This window comes from Colossoma macropomum, unplaced genomic scaffold, assembly GCF_904425465.1.
Source record: "Colossoma macropomum unplaced genomic scaffold, Colossoma_macropomum, whole genome shotgun sequence".
Taxonomy (NCBI): Eukaryota; Metazoa; Chordata; class Actinopteri; order Characiformes; family Serrasalmidae; genus Colossoma; species Colossoma macropomum.
Genome location: NW_023494801.1, coordinates 23,917,559 through 23,936,358, shown reverse-complemented (window position 1 = coordinate 23,936,358; position 18,800 = coordinate 23,917,559). Strand labels below are relative to the sequence as shown.

General features: G+C 38.8%; 1 protein-coding gene across 1 annotated transcript; it reads left to right on the top strand.

Moving 5' to 3' along the window:
* The first annotated feature begins 2,789 nt into the window (after positions 1–2,789).
* Positions 2,790–17,846, top strand: LOC118821467 (centriolar coiled-coil protein of 110 kDa-like). The gene is made up of 12 exons (XM_036590089.1): positions 2,790–2,989; positions 3,525–3,673; positions 6,061–7,231; positions 7,961–8,085; positions 9,941–10,109; positions 11,581–11,690; positions 12,001–12,117; positions 13,210–13,311; positions 13,474–13,590; positions 14,643–14,719; positions 15,242–15,307; positions 17,692–17,846. Exons 2-12 carry the CDS (start codon positions 3,530–3,532, stop codon positions 17,765–17,767), a joined length of 2,274 nt encoding a protein of 757 aa, XP_036445982.1. The 5' UTR covers positions 2,790–2,989; positions 3,525–3,529; the 3' UTR covers positions 17,768–17,846.
* The last annotated feature ends 954 nt before the right edge of the window (positions 17,847–18,800 follow it).

Sequence of the window (18,800 nt, the reverse complement as noted above, 5' to 3'; positions counted from 1 at the left end):
TTATGCATTTATGCAGAGGCTGTTAGTAACTGAGTAAATGTATTTACACACCACTGGTTAAGAAACACTGTTAGCCATTAAGTAAGTACACAAAAACTATGATTTCAAACAATATTTCAATAAATAATCTAGCTGTTAAAGACCTGAAATACTTAGGCTGTTGTACTGTAACTGATTTTAGAGAGAAAAGCTATGGAGCAGCAGATGTTGGCCAAAAGCTCAGGTGTTGGCCTGTTTCAGTGAGTGAGTCTGCACTGGAGTACATGCTTGCTCGCCACTTTGATCTCTCCAGCTTTGTTCTTCCTTATTGACTTCCATGCTGCCACCTGTGAGACCAAGTGTGGGATTCATTTGCCTACTGTAGTCAAAAGTATTTCAGGCTGCTTTTGTCTAAGGGGGAAATGCAAACCTATGTCAGGTTTAGCCAGGATTTCCCCAAAATATTTCACCTCCAGTCCTGGGAAACCACTGCTCTATTTAGTATGGTGCATTCCCCGCTCAAACAGCAAGAGAGGTCACTATGATACTATGAAAATGTATATTAGAGCAAGGAAACCGCACACTGCACATAAAACCCTCAGAAGAGCACATTTGTTATTCACCAGGGACAGACAGCACCCTATTGTCAGTGAGTGAGTATGAAAGCATATCAGTATCAAAGTTAAAATGAAAATGTAATATGTCAAGTGGAAATGTATTTGTATGTTTGTATGTGCCTTCCTACTCATATATGCAATGTTGAGCTGAAAGTGAAAATTCAAATTGAATACTGCAATTTTAATTTGCCATTTGGTATTGAAATTTCCCTTACACAAGGATATAGATGCTATATGAGTAGCTTTATTTAAATTAAAATGAATTTCCAGAACTGCATATTTATGCTCAGTGTTATTATTCAATAATTGTGTAAAAATAACAATTAAAATGTAATTTCTTTTATGCATTTTAAGTTTTTAATGATACTTTTAAATTGCTTTATCAAAGAGAACACCACGCTAGAAAGAGGGCAAAATTCAAATGTAAATGGTAAACAGCGCTTCTTCTCTTTTCAATTACGTACCCTCGCTTACTGCTCTCATTCTGTGTCAAAATGCCTTTGAAAATGCATTGACCAGATTGCATTTTAATTTTCATTGTCTTACCAACCTGTCAATCATCCTGTCAGGGCAGGGCCAACAGTAACGCTCAGTGGAAAAGGCTTAAAAACATGGCATCTTAAGAGTTTATAGCTACTCTTACATTAGCAAATGAGATGAAGAAGAGAAGAGCCACTTGTGATGCTTAATGTCTTTATACATGACCCCATGAGAAAGTGTTTAATTGAACATGTGGCCAAGGTTTCTGGCTTATCAATCTTGTTGATAAAACGAGGTTGAACTTGGCTTCCTTCTCGCAGCTTCTTTTTCAAATTTTCTGGTCCACCTCAAACAGTGCAGCAGTTACACTGAGCACCGTTTAAGGTGGAACAAAAATTGGAAAAAGAAGCTAACTTTAGCCTCGTTTCATAAACTAAGAACAGTGGGCGAAAATGAGGCTGGACATAGATTCCAGAGATTCCAGTTGATGCCATGCAGAGATATCTTTTACAAAGTGAGTATCAGAGGTGGACATATTGCTCTGACATCAGCTCACCTGCTAATATGCTACGTGAACTGTGGAAGGATGCAGAATTGCTAACACCAGCTAACGCTACTTTCCCAAACAAAGCCCCAGTCTGCTGATTTTATCAGTCTGCTAACACGATCAACCTCACTGTGTCACGCACACATACCAGCAATTTTTGTAATATTAATTTTTAAAAAGAAAAGCAGGACATTAAAGACTCCCTAGCTGATTTCAGATGAAATATGACAGGGTACTGACACAGTACAGCGGCTGTGCCAACTCAGCCACTCTGACGAGATGGTTGTGTGATTTACGTCTGCATGTGCCAGTACGATTAAAACTAAATCATTTTGTGAGTACGTATTGGTAACAGTGGATATTGCTTTAAAGTCAACCTGAAACCAAGACCATCACATAGAATCATCATATTGTACAATTTAAAAGAACAAATTTGCTCTCCTATTTGAGTGTTGATTTACTACCGGGTAGATGTGGGCCAGAATAGGGCCAGATCTTGGACGGCTTCATACCATTTTGCCTCATGTCTTCATTTGTGGGACGATTCTGGCATGAATGTTGTGGACCAACAATGTAGTTGGGCCTGACTGGGGCCAAATTTGGGCCATATCCTTTAGTTCTACACACTTTACACTGTGTGGGCCAGATCTGGGTCAAGGACCCAGCCGTATAGTGGGCCAGAACAAACCAAGGATGTGACCCACAAGTGGACCAGACAAATTTTGCTAACTAGGTAGTGACGTAGATTGTAACAACAAAGTCATAAGCTCTTTATATTTGACACTGACTTGCTCATTTTGCATGTAAGCAGTTTGCATGTACACCCAGTTACAAAGGCTAAGACAAAAAGACAATCTCCCTACTTTTCCATCCTGTCACATTTTACTGTTTTCCTGCTCTATCACTTTGACTCTGGGTTTGTTTATTAGCCGGTTAGCTGGTTGTGGTATATCAGAGCAGATAAAACGGTACAATACACACCAAACGGCTGTAACAAGACCGAAAGACTCCTTTTCTCGGCTTTGAACGGCTTTTTGTTGCTTTTACCGCTGTGTATATAATAGCAGCGCCATGAAATTTTACAAACGGATGGAATAACCGTGTTTCGCTGGATAACCACAGTCTCCGGACGCTCCTGCTTTGTGGATTCAGAGGCAGCCCGAGCAGCGCGGTCAGTGATTTCTGGGTTCATACGTCAGAGGCGCCGCAGCCAGCGAAGCACAGCAGCTGCAGATGGAAAAGCCGCCTTTCACAAACACAGCCATTAGTTTTGGCGTTAGTTGAGCTGAACAGCGATTTAAAATGCGTCTCTTTTAAAAACGTGGGAAAGTCCTCATCGTCTCTGACGGCCAAAACGGACGAAAAGGTAGGACAGACAGGCCGTGATGCACCCATCTAACAGCAGCTGTTCGCCAACGTCGGCTAGAAGCATCAGCTAAAGGCTGAAAATAAATAGGCAAATAAGTTGGTTGTGTTTTTATATCCATGCCGTTGTTTATAGGTTTAAGCGGCACGTGTGACATTGTAATCTACACATCTGTTATTCAGATGTCATGGAAGCTCCGGTGAAGGGTTTTTAGGGTGAAAGTAATTCAGGCTAGATTCAGCACATACTTCTAGATATTAAGCAGTACTTATTAGAGATGAATTCCATCATACTTATTGCCTTGTACGTGAGGTTTTGCATTTCCACACGTCTGTTACCCAGAGAATACGAGAAGCAGCACTGAGATTTTTGTTGATTTATGCAGGAATGCATGAGAGAGCGAAGGTGATCTATGTTGAGGCTGAAAGATGTAAGCCTGTGATGTCGCATGTGCACTTTAAGGAAGAATTCAATTGAAATGATCTCCTTCTTTAATCTGTCAAATAATAAGGCCTGAATTATTCTCCCTTCAAAGGAAACATGGAGAGCTATGAACAGTTCTTTTTGCGCAGTCTGGTTAGACTACAATCTGAAAGGACATACGACAAGAACCATCTCACATCTGGCCAATGCATGGACACCTCTCTCATCCGCTTCTATGGGAGGACAGTTCTGTCACCTATGGTGAGTACAATACTTAAGAGATATGTGATAAGCTCTGTAGTCTGAAGCATTACTTAAAGCAACATAAAATGACTTAGTAAGGTTAGGCCACCACAAGCCACCAGAACCGCTTCAGTGCACCTTGGCAAAGATTCTGCATGTTTGTGGAACTGTACTGGGGATGTGGAACACCAGCCTTCCAAATATATTGTCTCAGTTGGTATTTTGATTATGGTTGTTGAGAGTGCTGTCTAACACGTCAGTCCAAAATCTTCCATAGGTGTTAATTTTAGTTGAGATTTGGTGACTGTGAAGCCATAGCATATGATTTACATCATTTTCATACTCAACCGTTCAGTAACCCCTTATGCCCTGTGGATGGGGCCATTGTCATTCTGGAAGACATGGCATTTTCACTGTGGGATGAAGCTGATCAGTCAGAGTAACTTGTTTTGATTTGCAGAGACCCTTCTCTCTACGGCAGGGGTGCCCAATCTTATACACAAAGGGCTGGTGTGGCTGTAGGTTTTCACTCCAAACAAGCTGAAGCACACCTGATTCTACTTGTTTAATCAGTTGGTTTAAACAAGTAGAATCAGGTGACCCCCTGCTTTGTTTGAGTGAAAACCTGCAGCCACACCGGCCCTCTGTGGATAAGATTAGACACCCCTGCTCTATGGGGACAAGTAGAGAACATGGCGAAGGATATCTCCTCTAACCATCTCACATTTTTTCTACATCTCTGTAACACAGTGCCTGTGTTTTTTGCTCTCAAATGAGCATTTGTCTTTGTATAAAGGGGGTTGTGTGCTGCAACCATACTATAATATTCCTCTCTATGTTGTTGTGAAATGACTGTGCTTGCTAACACTGTCTGATCATGTTGTGCATTGACATCACTCATCAAGAACAGTTGTTCTTATGTTTTTCTTTGAGGACCACTTGCTCTTTTCCTATCAGAAATAATGCCTGAGCAACATGGTCATTGAATGTGTGCGTTTAACCACAATTTCCATCCTGTTGTAGACCCTAAATGCTTGTCAGTTTTGACTGTTCCTACTAAAAACTAGCCTGGTAATTTCAAACAGCCTCAGACAAAATGGCTCCACAGGCAAGATGGCAAGGGGCTAAGCTAAGTAGACACAGACTCAGATGGTAAAGTTTGCAGTTCCATTCATTTCTAATAGATTTATTACAGGTTTGTGGCCAAGTTAAAGACAGCAATTTACTACAAGCACATCAGCTTTTACTGAACTGCACTTTGTTCTTTTATTTAATAAAGATTAAGACTTAATTTATGTGTTATCAGTGTGTCTGTTTCAGTGTAAGGGACCATGGGAAAATTACAGGCCAAAATGGTCAAGTTAAAGGGAAAAATTGAGAGCTGTGCTGGACAGTGGGTCCCCAGGACCAGAGTTAAACACCATTGCTCTGTTGACTCACACTTTTGAATGCCACAAATTCACAGGGTTAAAGTTTACCTAGATTGTTTTACATTAAATGAAAATTACAAAATTTACTGTTACTGGAAGCAAATTTCTTTTTTGCATTCCGACATCTATTGCTATTCAAGTGAATTGTCTTTTTTCAGAAGGGAACTCTTTTCTGCTCACTGCTCAGCTTTGCTTTACCGCTCTACAAGCATGGTGTAAGAGAAGGGTAGGCAAAAAAGTGTAAAGAGCTGTGTCTTCCAGAGAGTTGACTTAATTGGCTTTTTTTACCTTTCTACAATTCGTGAAGCTTTTTCAAGAACATTCTGCGCTAATTTGATAGAATGTAGAATGTCTTGTTCTGCTAATTTTAAAGTACAACATTGTCCGTAGTATGACTAGTTGTTGCTGTGGTCTGAAATGTTTTTCAAGTATAATGTTTTGTAGATTGTGTAGTAATAAAGGTAAATTTGATTCCACCATAATAACAGTCGTCACAGTGTAAAATTGCATTCTACTGCTTAGGACTTATAGTTTCTGAAAAGTATGACAGATTTATGTTGGGGTTTGTTGGTTCTGCATGGAAGATCCACTGTCCAGAGCACAATGTACTAACCTTTCTGCTAAAAGTAGTAAAGCATTACCTGAATTTGAACTATAGCACCGACTGAACCAGCTTATTACTCCATTTAATGAAAATCACAAAATTAAATAATATTATGTGATTAAAATAATCAGCTGTCCAATATTAAGTAAAACAATGTTTTCAAACAGCATCCCAAATTCAAAGTAAACTTTCCATTAATGCTCTGATCTTACGCTGTGTTGATGATGGTTTATTGCTAAATTTAAAACTGACCTGAACCTGACAAATATTTGGAAAATGACGTTTGAACCCAATGTGAGCAGTTGGGTCCCGTTGAGTTCGGACAGATCTTTTATGCTCTAATATGTACCTCTGTCTATGTTTATGTCTAGCTAAGCGAGAAGCAGCGCAGGGAGATGGCTCAATACAGGCAGACAGCCGCAAGACTGGAGGCAGAGAAGCAAACTCAGTGTCGAAATAACCTCTTAAATCGGGTCCAGAAGATTCTGGATGACCGAGGAAATGCATTTACAGTGCCTGAGCCTTCCAAACCCTCAAACAATGTACTGACCAGTAACCACCTCGTGACTCCACCAGAGATTTTGAACAAAAACCCAGGAAAGGATCTGGAGAGGGATGTTGAGAGTGAAAATAAAGAAATAAGCCTACAGAACCTGCTGCGGAGGTCGCGAGAGTACATTGAAAAGGAATATGGTTGGCGAGGGTCAAAGGTTAGCAGCAAGTCACCTGTGTCTTGTACTGTGCCCTCAGAGAGTCTCTCAAATAAAGAGAATGAGAATGGTAGCCCTGTGCGTGAGACTGATGGTAATATATCTTGCTACATCCAGTACCATAGTCCCCTCAGCCCAGGCCAACTCAAGACTCAGCCTTTTAAGAAGCCTAAATCAGTAATTGATCCTGTACTTGGCCTTGACTCTTTATCTGGATGCACTTCGCACAGTCAGCTAAACACAGGGGCTAGTCTAAGCCTTAGGCCCCATCGTGGCCGCCCCCGTCCAGTGTCAACAGGTGACATAATTTTCTCATACTCTGGCAGAGCCAATGAGCCAGGTATCACAGCTATAGGGAGGTCTCCGGAGGCTGTGCTACCACCAGGCCTTGAGAGAAGGCTTCTGGAATTAGAAGGACTAGGCGGAAGTCGACGAGCCAGCCATTCTGGCTCCAGCCCAGTGAGTGAGAGAGGTAGTTTTATCAGTACACCAGATACAGGACATGACCTCTCAGAGACTGCATTTCGGAGAAGGTGTCACACATTGGATAGTAACCTGGGGCCACCTCATCAGAGCCCTCCAATAGATAGGAGCCAAGAGAGAGTTCCTCGCTTTATGGCAGGTGTTCCTCAGAGGACTCCCCCTCGCCGCTCCCCTCCTGCCCAACTCAACGCAACATTTACACTAGCTAGCCCCACTAGCCCAACTTCATCAATGCTAAGGCCTAACTTGATGAACACAGATCTCTCAGCTTCTTCATGCCATATCAAACAACAGCAAGCGACTGAGGGAAACTGCATAATCAGTACAACACTGGATGAGACCAGGACAGGTAAGCGAAGAAGAGATGGAGACAGATATTACAAGAATCAAAAGAATATTAGAAAAGTATTTCTGCTTTATATGTTCCGAACGTCATGTTATAGCTTAACAGGCAATGGTATACAGCCAACAACGGCAAAATTATAATTTGTGACTGAACATTGCCACTGGCGATAGCAGGATTTCCCCTTGCTGCTCCATTTAACAACAACGGAATATCCAGTTTGTCGTTGTACATCTGCCCCCCACATGGAAACGTTTAAGGGTGGGAAAAGGCCCGTGCCTGGTGTCGGTTAACCATGTTGCTGCAGTAACATTGGAAAAAATCGTTTACCTCCAGTTTTTAAAAAACACCATTAATGTATTTATTTATTTCATAAATTATTTCTAAATTAATAAAAGCCTTACCACAAATCTTAGGGAGGGTAATCATTGGGAGCAAAGGAAAAAATTATCTCAAAAGCAGCTCAGCAAATATGCTATAAAAGAGTGTTTCTTCATGCTAGGGACCCACTGTCCTGAGCTGTTTCAGCTATTCCCTCATCACTCCTAATCCAGCTCATCATCTGATTATAGAACCGTTTCTCAGCTGGATCAGGTGTGTTGGGACAGGAATAGTTGAAACTATGGAGGGCAGTGGCTTCACAGGAGCAGTTCAAAAAATCACTGGTAGAAAGCTACTTTGTTGTGTAATTGATATTTTATAGCACAGAATAAGTGTGTTGTGTGTCTTTCTCAGAAGAGGTGCAGTGGCGAGTACAGGCTATTGGAGAGATGCAGAGATGTGTGAAAGAAGAGCAGCATGCCTTACAGATGTCCCTAATCATGGCTGAACAAGAGAGAGAGCAACAGCGCCTTCAACAGGTCAGTGTGTGGAACTCCACATACAATTGCTTTTTTTTAAATAGTTTGAAAAATGGTACAGACTGTCCAGATTATGAGGTCTGTGAAATTGCAAGAAATTGTGACTGTCCTATACTACATAACATGCAACTACATAATGCAGAACTACAGATGGGGAAAAATGACCCCATTAAGAACACTGTCCATTTACTGTGAAGCTAAGCCATATCTGTGCCTTTTATAATGGACAAGATAATAACGAGTAAATCTACATACAGGGGAAAATAAACTGGAACAGCAGACAGTTTTGTTTTTATAGCACAAAAAAGAAATTCTTTAAAAGGGGACTTTTCATTCATTCTAAAATGCAGTAAAAACAAGAATCAAGAAAAACAAGAAAAAGATTTGTTAATTTTTTTAAACCTTTATTTAACTGACAAAAGGACAAAGTGATGTTTTGGCTGACCAACTTGACTGCACAATATAAACAAATTTTGAATTTGATGCCAACAACACACTTAATAAAGGTCAGGGGACAGGGGCAGAATAAGATTGAAACGTTTTTAGATATTCATGTTACACCATTTTGAAACATTCCACAATAAGCAGGGGAGTTGATAACAAGGGAGGTTATCATGACTGGGTATAAAAGGAGCATCCACTCAGTCTTTGCAAGCAAAGATAGGTGGTAACTTAGCACTTTGTGCCAAACTTTGAGAGAGAATTGTCAAACAGTTCAAAAAGAACATTTCTCAATGCAAAATTGCAAAGAATTTAGGTCTTTCACCTTCTACCATACATAATATTCTGAAAAACTTCAAGAAATCTGGAGAAATCTCATTGCGTGTCGGGGGAACATGTTTCAGGCTCCAGTCCTTGTGGGCCAAACTATTGCAGACTTCAGCACACTGCCTCCTTTAACACACGTGATTTAGCTCATCAGCTAATTAGCAAGGCCTTGAAGAACTGAATTCAGGGCGTTAGACGAGAGTAAATGCTTATCTCCGCAGCATTTTGGCCCGGAAGTTCCCCAGTTTCACATGCCTGATGTAGGGTAAGACCGGAACCATTGTTGAATGTGTGTGACCTTTGAGCCCTCAGACAGCATTACATGAGAAAATGTCATGCTGCTGTGTTAAATATAGCCACATGGGCTAAGGACTACTTTGGAAAACTTAACACAGTCCGCTGCTGCATCAAGAAACTTATTACAACAAACTCTATTACACAAGGAGAAAGCCATACATCAATTCTAAGCAGAAATGCCGCGAGTTCTCTGGGCCGGAGCTCATCTCAGATTGTTCGAAAGACAGTGGAAATGTTTGCTGTGGTCAGATGAGTCAACGTTTCAGCAACGACAAAAGGGACTACCCATACTTTTATCAGCGAAAGGTGCAAAAGCCAACATCTGTCATAGTACATGATGAATCAGTGCCCATAGGAAATGGTTATTAGACATGACAGAACTCTGCTTAACAGCAAAACACGCATTTAAACTCTCCAGCATGATGGCTAAAAATGTGTACCATTGCCTAATTCTAGCTAATAATCTCTACAGTTAGCATATTATGCTAATGGTAGCTAGTCAGTGAACAGCTTTGTGTTTTTTATGTGCTGAGAATGATCCACCACCAAAGTAATACTTGCTTAGGGGTGGTCCTGTGGGGATCCTGACAGATGAAAGTAAAAGGGGACTAACAAAATACGCAGAGAAACAGATGAACTACAATTTGTGAATGTAGAACTACAGAATGCACCTATATGGTAAGTAGAGCTGATAAAATATGTAACGATAGATACAAGGTACTTGTGCCTGATAAAGTGGCCAGTACATGTATATTGTGTATATATTTGCTAATGCTTGTGTCTTCTCCAGGAGCTGGAAGAGAAAGAGAGGCGGCTGAGGGATCTGGGTGGTGTCTGTGCTGTTGTGGGGGAGTTGGGGAGCGAGTGGAAGGCAGCTAGTGAAACTTTCTCCTCACTTAGCACCTCATGCCCTATATGCCCAGCTGAGATCTCACCTGGATGTACCACACCTAACATAGGTATTCCACCACCAGTGTTATAATAAAGCATAACACAAGATGTAGTAAAATAATTGCAAAAAATGTAATTTGATGGCTATATAATTACTTTGTGGGGCTGTCCCGAATACCATTTTTGGTCTCCGAAGCTTTGGCAGTAATAAACAGCAAACATTTAAACCTTCACTTTAAGGGGGAGGTCTGAGAAAGTCGTTCAGAAAATCCACGTCCGAATCTCCAGGCTAGCTGCTCTCCTCGCAAAGTGCTACAGCACTCACAGCATAGCTTCGCTCCATCTACCAGGCCTGCTGGCCTCTGTTAGCAGCAAGAGTAATAGCACAGTGTCTGCACAGGTTTCTTCTGAGAGCCACAGACATTACAGTATTTTGTGGTTTGCCTTTATTGATCGCCTACATTTAGCCAAAAAAGGGATATCTAAATCTCAAATTTAGAAACCAGATACCTACCCAATGAAGTCGAATATTTGGGTTCAGCCCTATTACTTCAATATAAATTACAGATCTAATTTAATTTATATTAATAGCACTGTGTGGCCAAAAGTGTGTGGACACCCCTCCTAATTGATTTTAGGTGTCTTAACTTACTACTAACAGGTGTATGAATTGAAGCACAAAGTCATGCAGTCTCTATAGACAAACATAGGCATTAGAATGGGAGCTTCATGAAATGGGTTTCAGTGGCTGAGCAGCTGCACACAAGCCCAAGACCACTATGCGCAATGCCAAGCTTCTGCTGGAGTGATGTAAAACACGCTGCCACTGGACTCCAGAGCACTGAAAACATGTTCTCTGGAGTGATGACACCCTTCATTGTCTGACAGTCTGATGGATGAATTTGGGTTTGCCAGGAGAACGCTATCTACCAAAATGCATCTGTAAAGTTTGGTGGATGAGGGATAATGGTCTGGGGCTGTTTTTCAGTGTTTGTGCTTGGCCCATTATGTGCTAATGCTACAGCATACTGTAGTGGCAACAGTTTGGGGAATGCCTTTTCCTGGTCCAGTATTACTGTGCCCCTGTGCAAGGTCCATAAAGACATTGTTTGACAAGTTTGGTATGGAGGAGCTCCGGAGCCCTGAACTGTACTGAACAACTTTGGGTTGAAATGGAACATCAGTTGTGAGCCAGGCCTTCTCATACCTGATTTTACAAATACTCTTTTCACTGAATGGTCACAGACACTTTATAAAATCTTGTAGAAAGCCTTCTCAGAGGAGTGGAGGCTGTTATAGCCGCAAAAGAAGGGCCAGCTCCATATTAATGCCCATGGTTTTGAAAAGAGATGTCCAGCAAGCTCATATAGGTGTGATGGTCAGGTGCTCACAAACTTATAGTGTATAGTATATAGCCATATAGTGTATATACTCAGGGATTTCTGTCACAGTACTCTTAGTGCCTGAGAATAGTGTCTATTACAGTTACAAGAAAAATTAACTGACATTGATCTTTGTTATTCCATTTATGTTCTACAGGTCTCCCCTCTCCTGCTACTTCAGGCATCATGACATCTTCTGTCCCACCTCCAGTCTACTTGTGGGGGCTAAACCGGGGAGTAAACAAATCTAGGAACAGACTGAGCCAGGTGTGAGAGCTTTTGATGAGATATATATGGGGAAGTTTTTGTGTCATCTGTAACTGTTAACATGGCTTAATCTGGAATGGCAACAGCATCAGTCTACTAACTTTAACTATTAGTGTTCTCAAAAAGAATATATAAATAGACTTGTTATACATTTTAGATGCCACTTTTTGTCTGTATGAAAGCCTCTGTTCAAAACTGTCCTTTCTACATGCAGTGATGAAGAACAGTTCAAGTATTGTTGTCATTCTTGGTTAAATTGCTGATTTCAGTATGTTAATATTTTGTCATACTTTCTTCCTGTTTTTTGGAGGTTTTAAGTCCAGAGCAGCAGAGGGCACTGTGTCGCCTCAGTGCCGTTGCTCAAGGTTTCCTTACGCGGCAGCTCCTGAGGACTGAAAAAGTTAAACACCTGCGTCAAACAGTAAAGGTGAAATATTAAGATATGCACATGTACTTTAAATATGTAAACTTGTAGGCCAGGTTCAGGCGGTCTGCGTGTTATGTACAAAAATTTAACTTAAAGCAATTAATGGCCCATTTCTGATTGATTACTAAAGGTTTGGCCACCTAGTGGCAGCCAGTTTTACATAGATTTTTAAAAGTAGATGTAAATTAGCAGTACTGTCTCAAAAGGGTGTTGTTGGTAGACTTCTTTAACAACAGATGCTACACCCTAGTTACATACAATGCTGTCAAGATGGGAGGGTGAAGGCTTTGAGTCACGTGCAGTCAGTCACCACATCCTTTCAACCTGCTCACACAACATCTTTGGACAGCTCAACACTTTTGGAGAACGCTTATATGAACCAAGCAAATTTTTTTATTGTTAAAAATAGACAAAATCTCTCTACTAATAGGTTGCCATTTTTGTCACATCATCAAATGGACACTCTTTTTCTTTTCCAACAGTGTGACAGTGGCAACCTACTAATTGAAAGATTGTGCCCATTTGTCATGTTATTAAAAATAAACAAAACTTTTCAATTTCATACACAATGTTTTGTTATGAAATATTGTTATATATTATTGTTATGTATTGTTATATATTGGACATATTGTACAAGTTTTAACAGTCAGTTTAGAGTTCCATTTAAATAAAGTACGCTACATTCACTTTTCCACAGGAAAGAGGCATATTTGTACCTTTTTATTTCAACGTTTTAAATAGAAAAATAAAATCTAAAGTCTGGAGGCAGGACAACATATATGGACCTAGTGCAGCTTAAAAAATATAATTGCAATAGAACATAGACAATTATGTTCCCTAAGGTGCTGAAGATGTACCACTCCAGTGACGGTTTAGTACCTTTTTTCTGGGAGTTTATCGTGTCAAAGTAATTGGACGGTTACAAAATTTTAGTTGTTTTGGCTCTGTACTCCAGGACGTTGGATTTGAAATGAAACAAAGACTGTGAGGTTAATAATGACAGCTTGACTGTGTAAAAAAAAGTTTGACTTTGCAAAGTCCCTTTTTTTACTCCATCACTCTGTGTGTTTGTGTTTGTGTTTGTCTTCGCAGGACACTCGGGAGTTCATCTCTTCTTTCCATAAAGAAGCACCGCAGAAAAGAAACACTCTCTCAGAGCAGGATCTTTCACTGCAGGAAAGAGTCAGAGCCCAGGTAAACAAAATTAGAAATGAAAAAAGGCTGGAATACAACTCCCAGCATCACTTGCAAAGTTCACAAAAGCTCAGCAGATGTGCTGTAGATTTCTGGCTGATTTGCATTTCTTACAGGCATGGATTGCTTTGTGATTGTGTGTTTTGAATCTGTCTCCTGCAGCTGCGTGCAGCACTTTTTGACATTCATGATATATTCTTTGAAATGACTCTGGATGAACGGTTGGCTCTGCTGCAACAGGACCGAGAGCTTCGTACAGAGAGGAAACTTCGAGAGATGGTAACCATGGAAACAGTTCTCTTGCATTTTCCGGCCAATCATTGAGCAGAATATTATTCTGTCAATACATCGTAAATAATACTCAGATTTAGTAAATGGGTTTATAATTAGGCCCAAACACAAATGTTTTTATTTTTATGTCATTATACAGTCATTGAATACACAGTTACAGCACTTGGGCCGCTAGAAATATGATCTTACTTACCAATAGCTCATAGTAGTGCTTATGTTAATGTGATATAAATAAAATAAAGATTTTTATGTGATCTTTGCTCTGTTTACTTTAACAACAAAAACAATGTGTAGTCATTCATAGTATGTTTCAGTTGCATTCACAGCTAACACACCATCAGATATAAAATCACAGTGCATTGCTTGTTTGTTTTTTTTTGTGTTTTTTCTACAGTTGCTTTTTAACCAATAAATGCTTACTATACAGGTTAACCACTTTACATGGTATTTTCTCAGGGGCATTTCTCACAGTACTTTGCATTATTATTATTATTATTATTGTTAATATTGTAAATTTTATCAGTCTTGGCAGGCTACAATAATAATAATAATAATAGTTATAACAACGTAGTAGTTACATACTAAATTGTTGATTGATATAATACAGAGGAGTATATGTTAAATAATTAATATATAAATAATATATTAAAAGATGTTATAACATGGTCATTTAAGAAATGCCCAAGAATCTTGACATGGCTGCAGAAAATCCATCATAAAGAATGGACAAACTTGTTATGGTGTCAAATGTGCCTTTACACATTCTTGTTGAATACTAAACTGTACCTTCTGCAATTTTGGAAAAGATCAATATTTTAGCTGAACAGACCATGTTAGTTCATACAACATGTCTATATGTAACTGTAAAATAGGAATACTGATTAGAGAAAGAAAATATTTTTGTATAAAATAATAAATTCGGAAGGTACATTTGAAAATCTACCCTTTTTAAAAATGCAAAAGTTAATGCACTAAATATACAGGACAATGCATGATGTTATTCAGCATAATGACTAACTGAATAAATTCCTTATCAACAGGAAAAAGCCAAGAGTCCCAAAGAGAAGATGATTTTGTCTGCTGCCACCCAGAAAGTTCTAGACAGGAAAAAGCAGAGGTGAGGAGATGTACCAAGCTTCTTTATGTATTGTTTAGTTGTACATTACAGTCTTAAAGGCAAGGCTGCAGCTGAGGTAGTAGAGACCTTGCTAGCTCTGGAATACAACATATTTCTTGACTTGCAGTATTTAATCCTTTTTTGACATAATCCTTCAAATTCTCAGGGTGCATGCCTAAGCCGAATGGAATTACTGTACCATTAATGTACTGGTTTGGCCAACCAAGGCGTTTGGTGTCTGAAGTTTGCTTCTTTAGTTTTGTGTTGGAGCTACAAGGATAGTGCAGCTGACAAGCATTGGCTTATAGCCTCCAAAATGTATGTACAAACTGTACGCATAAATCATGCACTTACCTCAGACTGATGTGTTAAGTAATCTCAAGTAGAACTGCTTATGTAATGCTTCTGATGCTTATATCCCATACTGTAGCACATACTGTTATTTATAGCAATGGAAAAAAGTAGACAAATTTCTGGCTTCAGTCTGCTACTGTTTTGATTCCTCTTCCTGAACCTCCTCAGAGTGGGTGAGTCTCCAGGTCAGACCAGAAGGATGCAACAGAAGCCCAAAAGCCCGCTTACCAACAGGTAAGAGTTGCATAGACGCAAAGGCCTGAGTACAGTTATGAAAATGAGTACAGAGTTAGCTGAATTTATGGATATAGTGTGCATGCAGGTGTCTCTGAAGTGGGGGTGTTATGAATATTCTGTTAGTAAGATACTGACTGATGGAATAACAGAATTATATTATGCATATTACTTTTATGCAGTCATTATTGCCAGAGTTACCTTGCTCCTAAAGGAATGGGCATTACATGTAAGTTAATTTTTGTGCAGAATATAATGCTCACACAAGTTGGTCTGACATGTTTTCTTCAATGAGGAAATGCAAAAAAAGTGCTCAAATAAAGAATATAAACAGAAATATTACAGTTGCACACTTTAACCAAGTTAAGTTTCCAAGGCAAGTCAGATATACAAAACATACACAGTTCACAGTAAAACAAGTTATACTGAAAGACAGACCAGACAGCAACAAACCTGTGATAAACAGAAACACATGCTACCTTTTAACATATTGCTTTATTTCATTATTGTTTCCCCTTATTTCATCAGCTCATAGAAAGAAAAACAAAATGTTTACAACCCACTAATAACAAATCCTGTGAGAAACTGGATACCATTCACTTTAGATAAGATGAGCAGACTTGTATTCACATTTTGAAATAACAAGTTAACATTTTTTTGGCTATGTGATAACTTTTCATAACATTTCCTTAGAGCTTGGTTTTCTAGTTTTAGTAACTTTGAATGTTAATGGGAAGATAAGGAAAATAGAAATACTTTGGATAATTGGTAATTTAACAAAATTCGCCTTCTCAGAAAAGCTCTTTTTACAAAGGAAAATTAAAGTATAACTGTTTAGCATTTTAAATATAAAATATAACTAATCAACAAGCATCATATAGAAAATTATTAATGGGGTGATACTTATAAGAAAACTTAATGCCACCACATATGCATAAACTCACTACATTACAGTGTAGTTTAGCTTAGACAGAAGGACTGTCACTGTTGGGCAGTTGCCACTGTCAGGCAATTCCACCAATTTTTTAAAAACCTGCATAATTTAGTCCTTAAGATGTAAAGTTAGTTTGATGTGAATTTTTTGTCTTGAATTTCTTGATGAACCAATTTTCTTTACAGTTGTGGTGATAGGAGCCAGGGGTTGTGATATCTACAACTAAAATATAACCATTTTATTAATTATACAAAACAACCAGTGGCTTTACAAGTGTCTTTAAGTGTTGATTGTGAAATAGTTCTAAATATGGAAGAAAAACGTTATCTTTAGGAACTCTTTTAACTTACAACCTTTTGCATGTTCCTCTTTGCCATTAATGTATTTTTAAAAAGTACATTTAAAGCCAAAAACCTATCTGAAATCTACTGTAAACCAATGTCAGTGGCATCAGGCAATATATTATTAACCATTTTGTGGAGTAACTTTCTGTTAGGGAGCTTTTGGAGGCATTAAACAGTTTGAATGTCTGGTTCCTGTCACTGCTGTTGTGAACAATTCTGATATCGACTCTCTTAAATGGAACGTTTCACATTAAACCACTCTGAATGACTTTGATTATATCTTAATGATGACTCAAAGCTAGTAGCAAGCAAAAACAATATTCTAGTTTGTATAATGCAGCGGAAAGAAGGATTAATACTATATTTTTTAATTTTACATTTTTTCAGCTCTGCTTTGTGTTTAACAATGATGCAGCACTTTGATAAACATTTGGATTTAGTCAAATTTAGCCAGAAAGGCTAGTTTTTATTTGCCTATAGACTTATCTTTTACTTCTTAATTCTGGTTTATTCATTCAGTGCAATTGCTATACGAGCCAAAATTCAAGATACCTTGGAATCCCAAAGTTTTCTTCTCTTTTTTAATAATGAATTTAATTAAATTTTTGTGTTATGTAAGCAGTGTTTAAAGCTTTGAAACACAGACTTAATGTTCCCACCCTCAGTCTTTATGTTGTTTATGTGAGGACATAAAAACTAGCTTAATTACATATTTCCCCTATTCAGCCTACAGCAGTTTAGTACAATACAGGACACCCAGTCAGAACAGAGCTTATTCACATTGATCAGTCTTAATGGCACATTAACAAAAACAGCTTGTTTAATTCTACGGGACAATGAGGTTGGAAAGTGGTCATGTAAAACTGATGCGGTACATAAAACCACACACATTATAAGATATGGCCCCTTTAACATTTGTAAGCAGATTTTTTTCAAATAATTGGATTGAACATGGCCCTGTCCCACATCTCCCACAAGATGCATCTGACTAGAAAAAATGTTAACCAGTAAGACATCAGAAATATTACTTATTTACTTTTGTTTTTATTGATGAAGAATAATTTCAGCAAAAGTTCAAAAGTGCTTATCTGCAATTGTATTTTTAGGAGTTTGCATAGGAAGACTCAAGAAGACAGAGTGAAGCGCTCAGACGGCCTGAAGAAGCAGCATTCACTTGGTTAAGGCGTCCTTTCTGGGTCTGTAGCACTACAGCCTATATAACCCTACTACTGAACAACTCACAACTTAGACCTCACTTTAACAAAAGCTAAATTACTGCTGCTCTCAAAACAATCTTATTCTGCCCTTGCTAACTATGGCTGAATCAGCTTGTCCAGCAACATAAACATAACATTAATGTTAATATTAATTAAGTCTTTATGTTGCCAGTAATATTTACAGTACTGAGCTACTCTGAACTCTCCACTCTATTTATGTGAAATATAAGCAAAACCAATAAGCAAACATGCCCTCTAACAATCCATGAATGTGCATAAGTGTATGCAGTTCTAAAACTGGATAATTAGGTATTAAATAAAGGACCCTTTTAGCTCAAAGGTTGCTCAAACATTGTCAAACCTTGTCTGATTTATTTGAAATTGGGCAGTTACTTTCTCACATATGACTCATTCAACTGTGTCAGTATTGGTTAAGAGTGAAGATTAATATCATATTAGGTAATGAGCATTACTGGAGTTGATGCTATGTAAATGTTGGCTGAAAACATAGACAGCTGTGCAGCCAACTTAAAAAATATAGTTGTCTAAACAAGGTTGTCTGCAAAGTCTATTGACCATATACACTGGGTGAAACACCATGGCTGTGAGAGCTTCAGCAACGTCACTAGCTTCAAATCCTGCAAAATCAGCTAGAGGAAGCACAGAGTGAGTACAAAACAGCATTGGAGAATAAAGTTAAAGCTATTATCAAGAAGCCGTGAAGGCAAGCAGCACTGAAAGGCATCCATCAGGGTCTATGAAAAATGACCACGATTGGGCATACTTATAACTCAGGACCAGATAGGTTTCATAGATCTATTCCATGTAACACTGTTCACAGTGTATACCAGGTTGTCAGTTTATGTACACCTATGTTGTACCTACCATTGACCATTTAATCAGAAACACCTATCATAGCTGGACATTGTAGTTATAAAACTGCTGACTGTTGCCTGCCTGTTTGCTTACAATTTCACCCTGTACCCCAGTCACCCTGT

Excerpts from the sequence above, each read along its gene's own strand:
- LOC118821467 (XM_036590089.1), top strand. The coding sequence starts at position 3,530 with ATGGAGAGCTATGAACAGTTCTTTTTGCGCAGTCTGGTTAGACTACAA. Across the intron at positions 3,674-6,060 it reads GGACAGTTCTGTCACCTATG|CTAAGCGAGAAGCAGCGCAG; the intron begins GTGAGTACAATA and ends GTTTATGTCTAG. Across the intron at positions 10,110-11,580 it reads ATGTACCACACCTAACATAG|GTCTCCCCTCTCCTGCTACT; the intron begins GTATTCCACCAC and ends TATGTTCTACAG.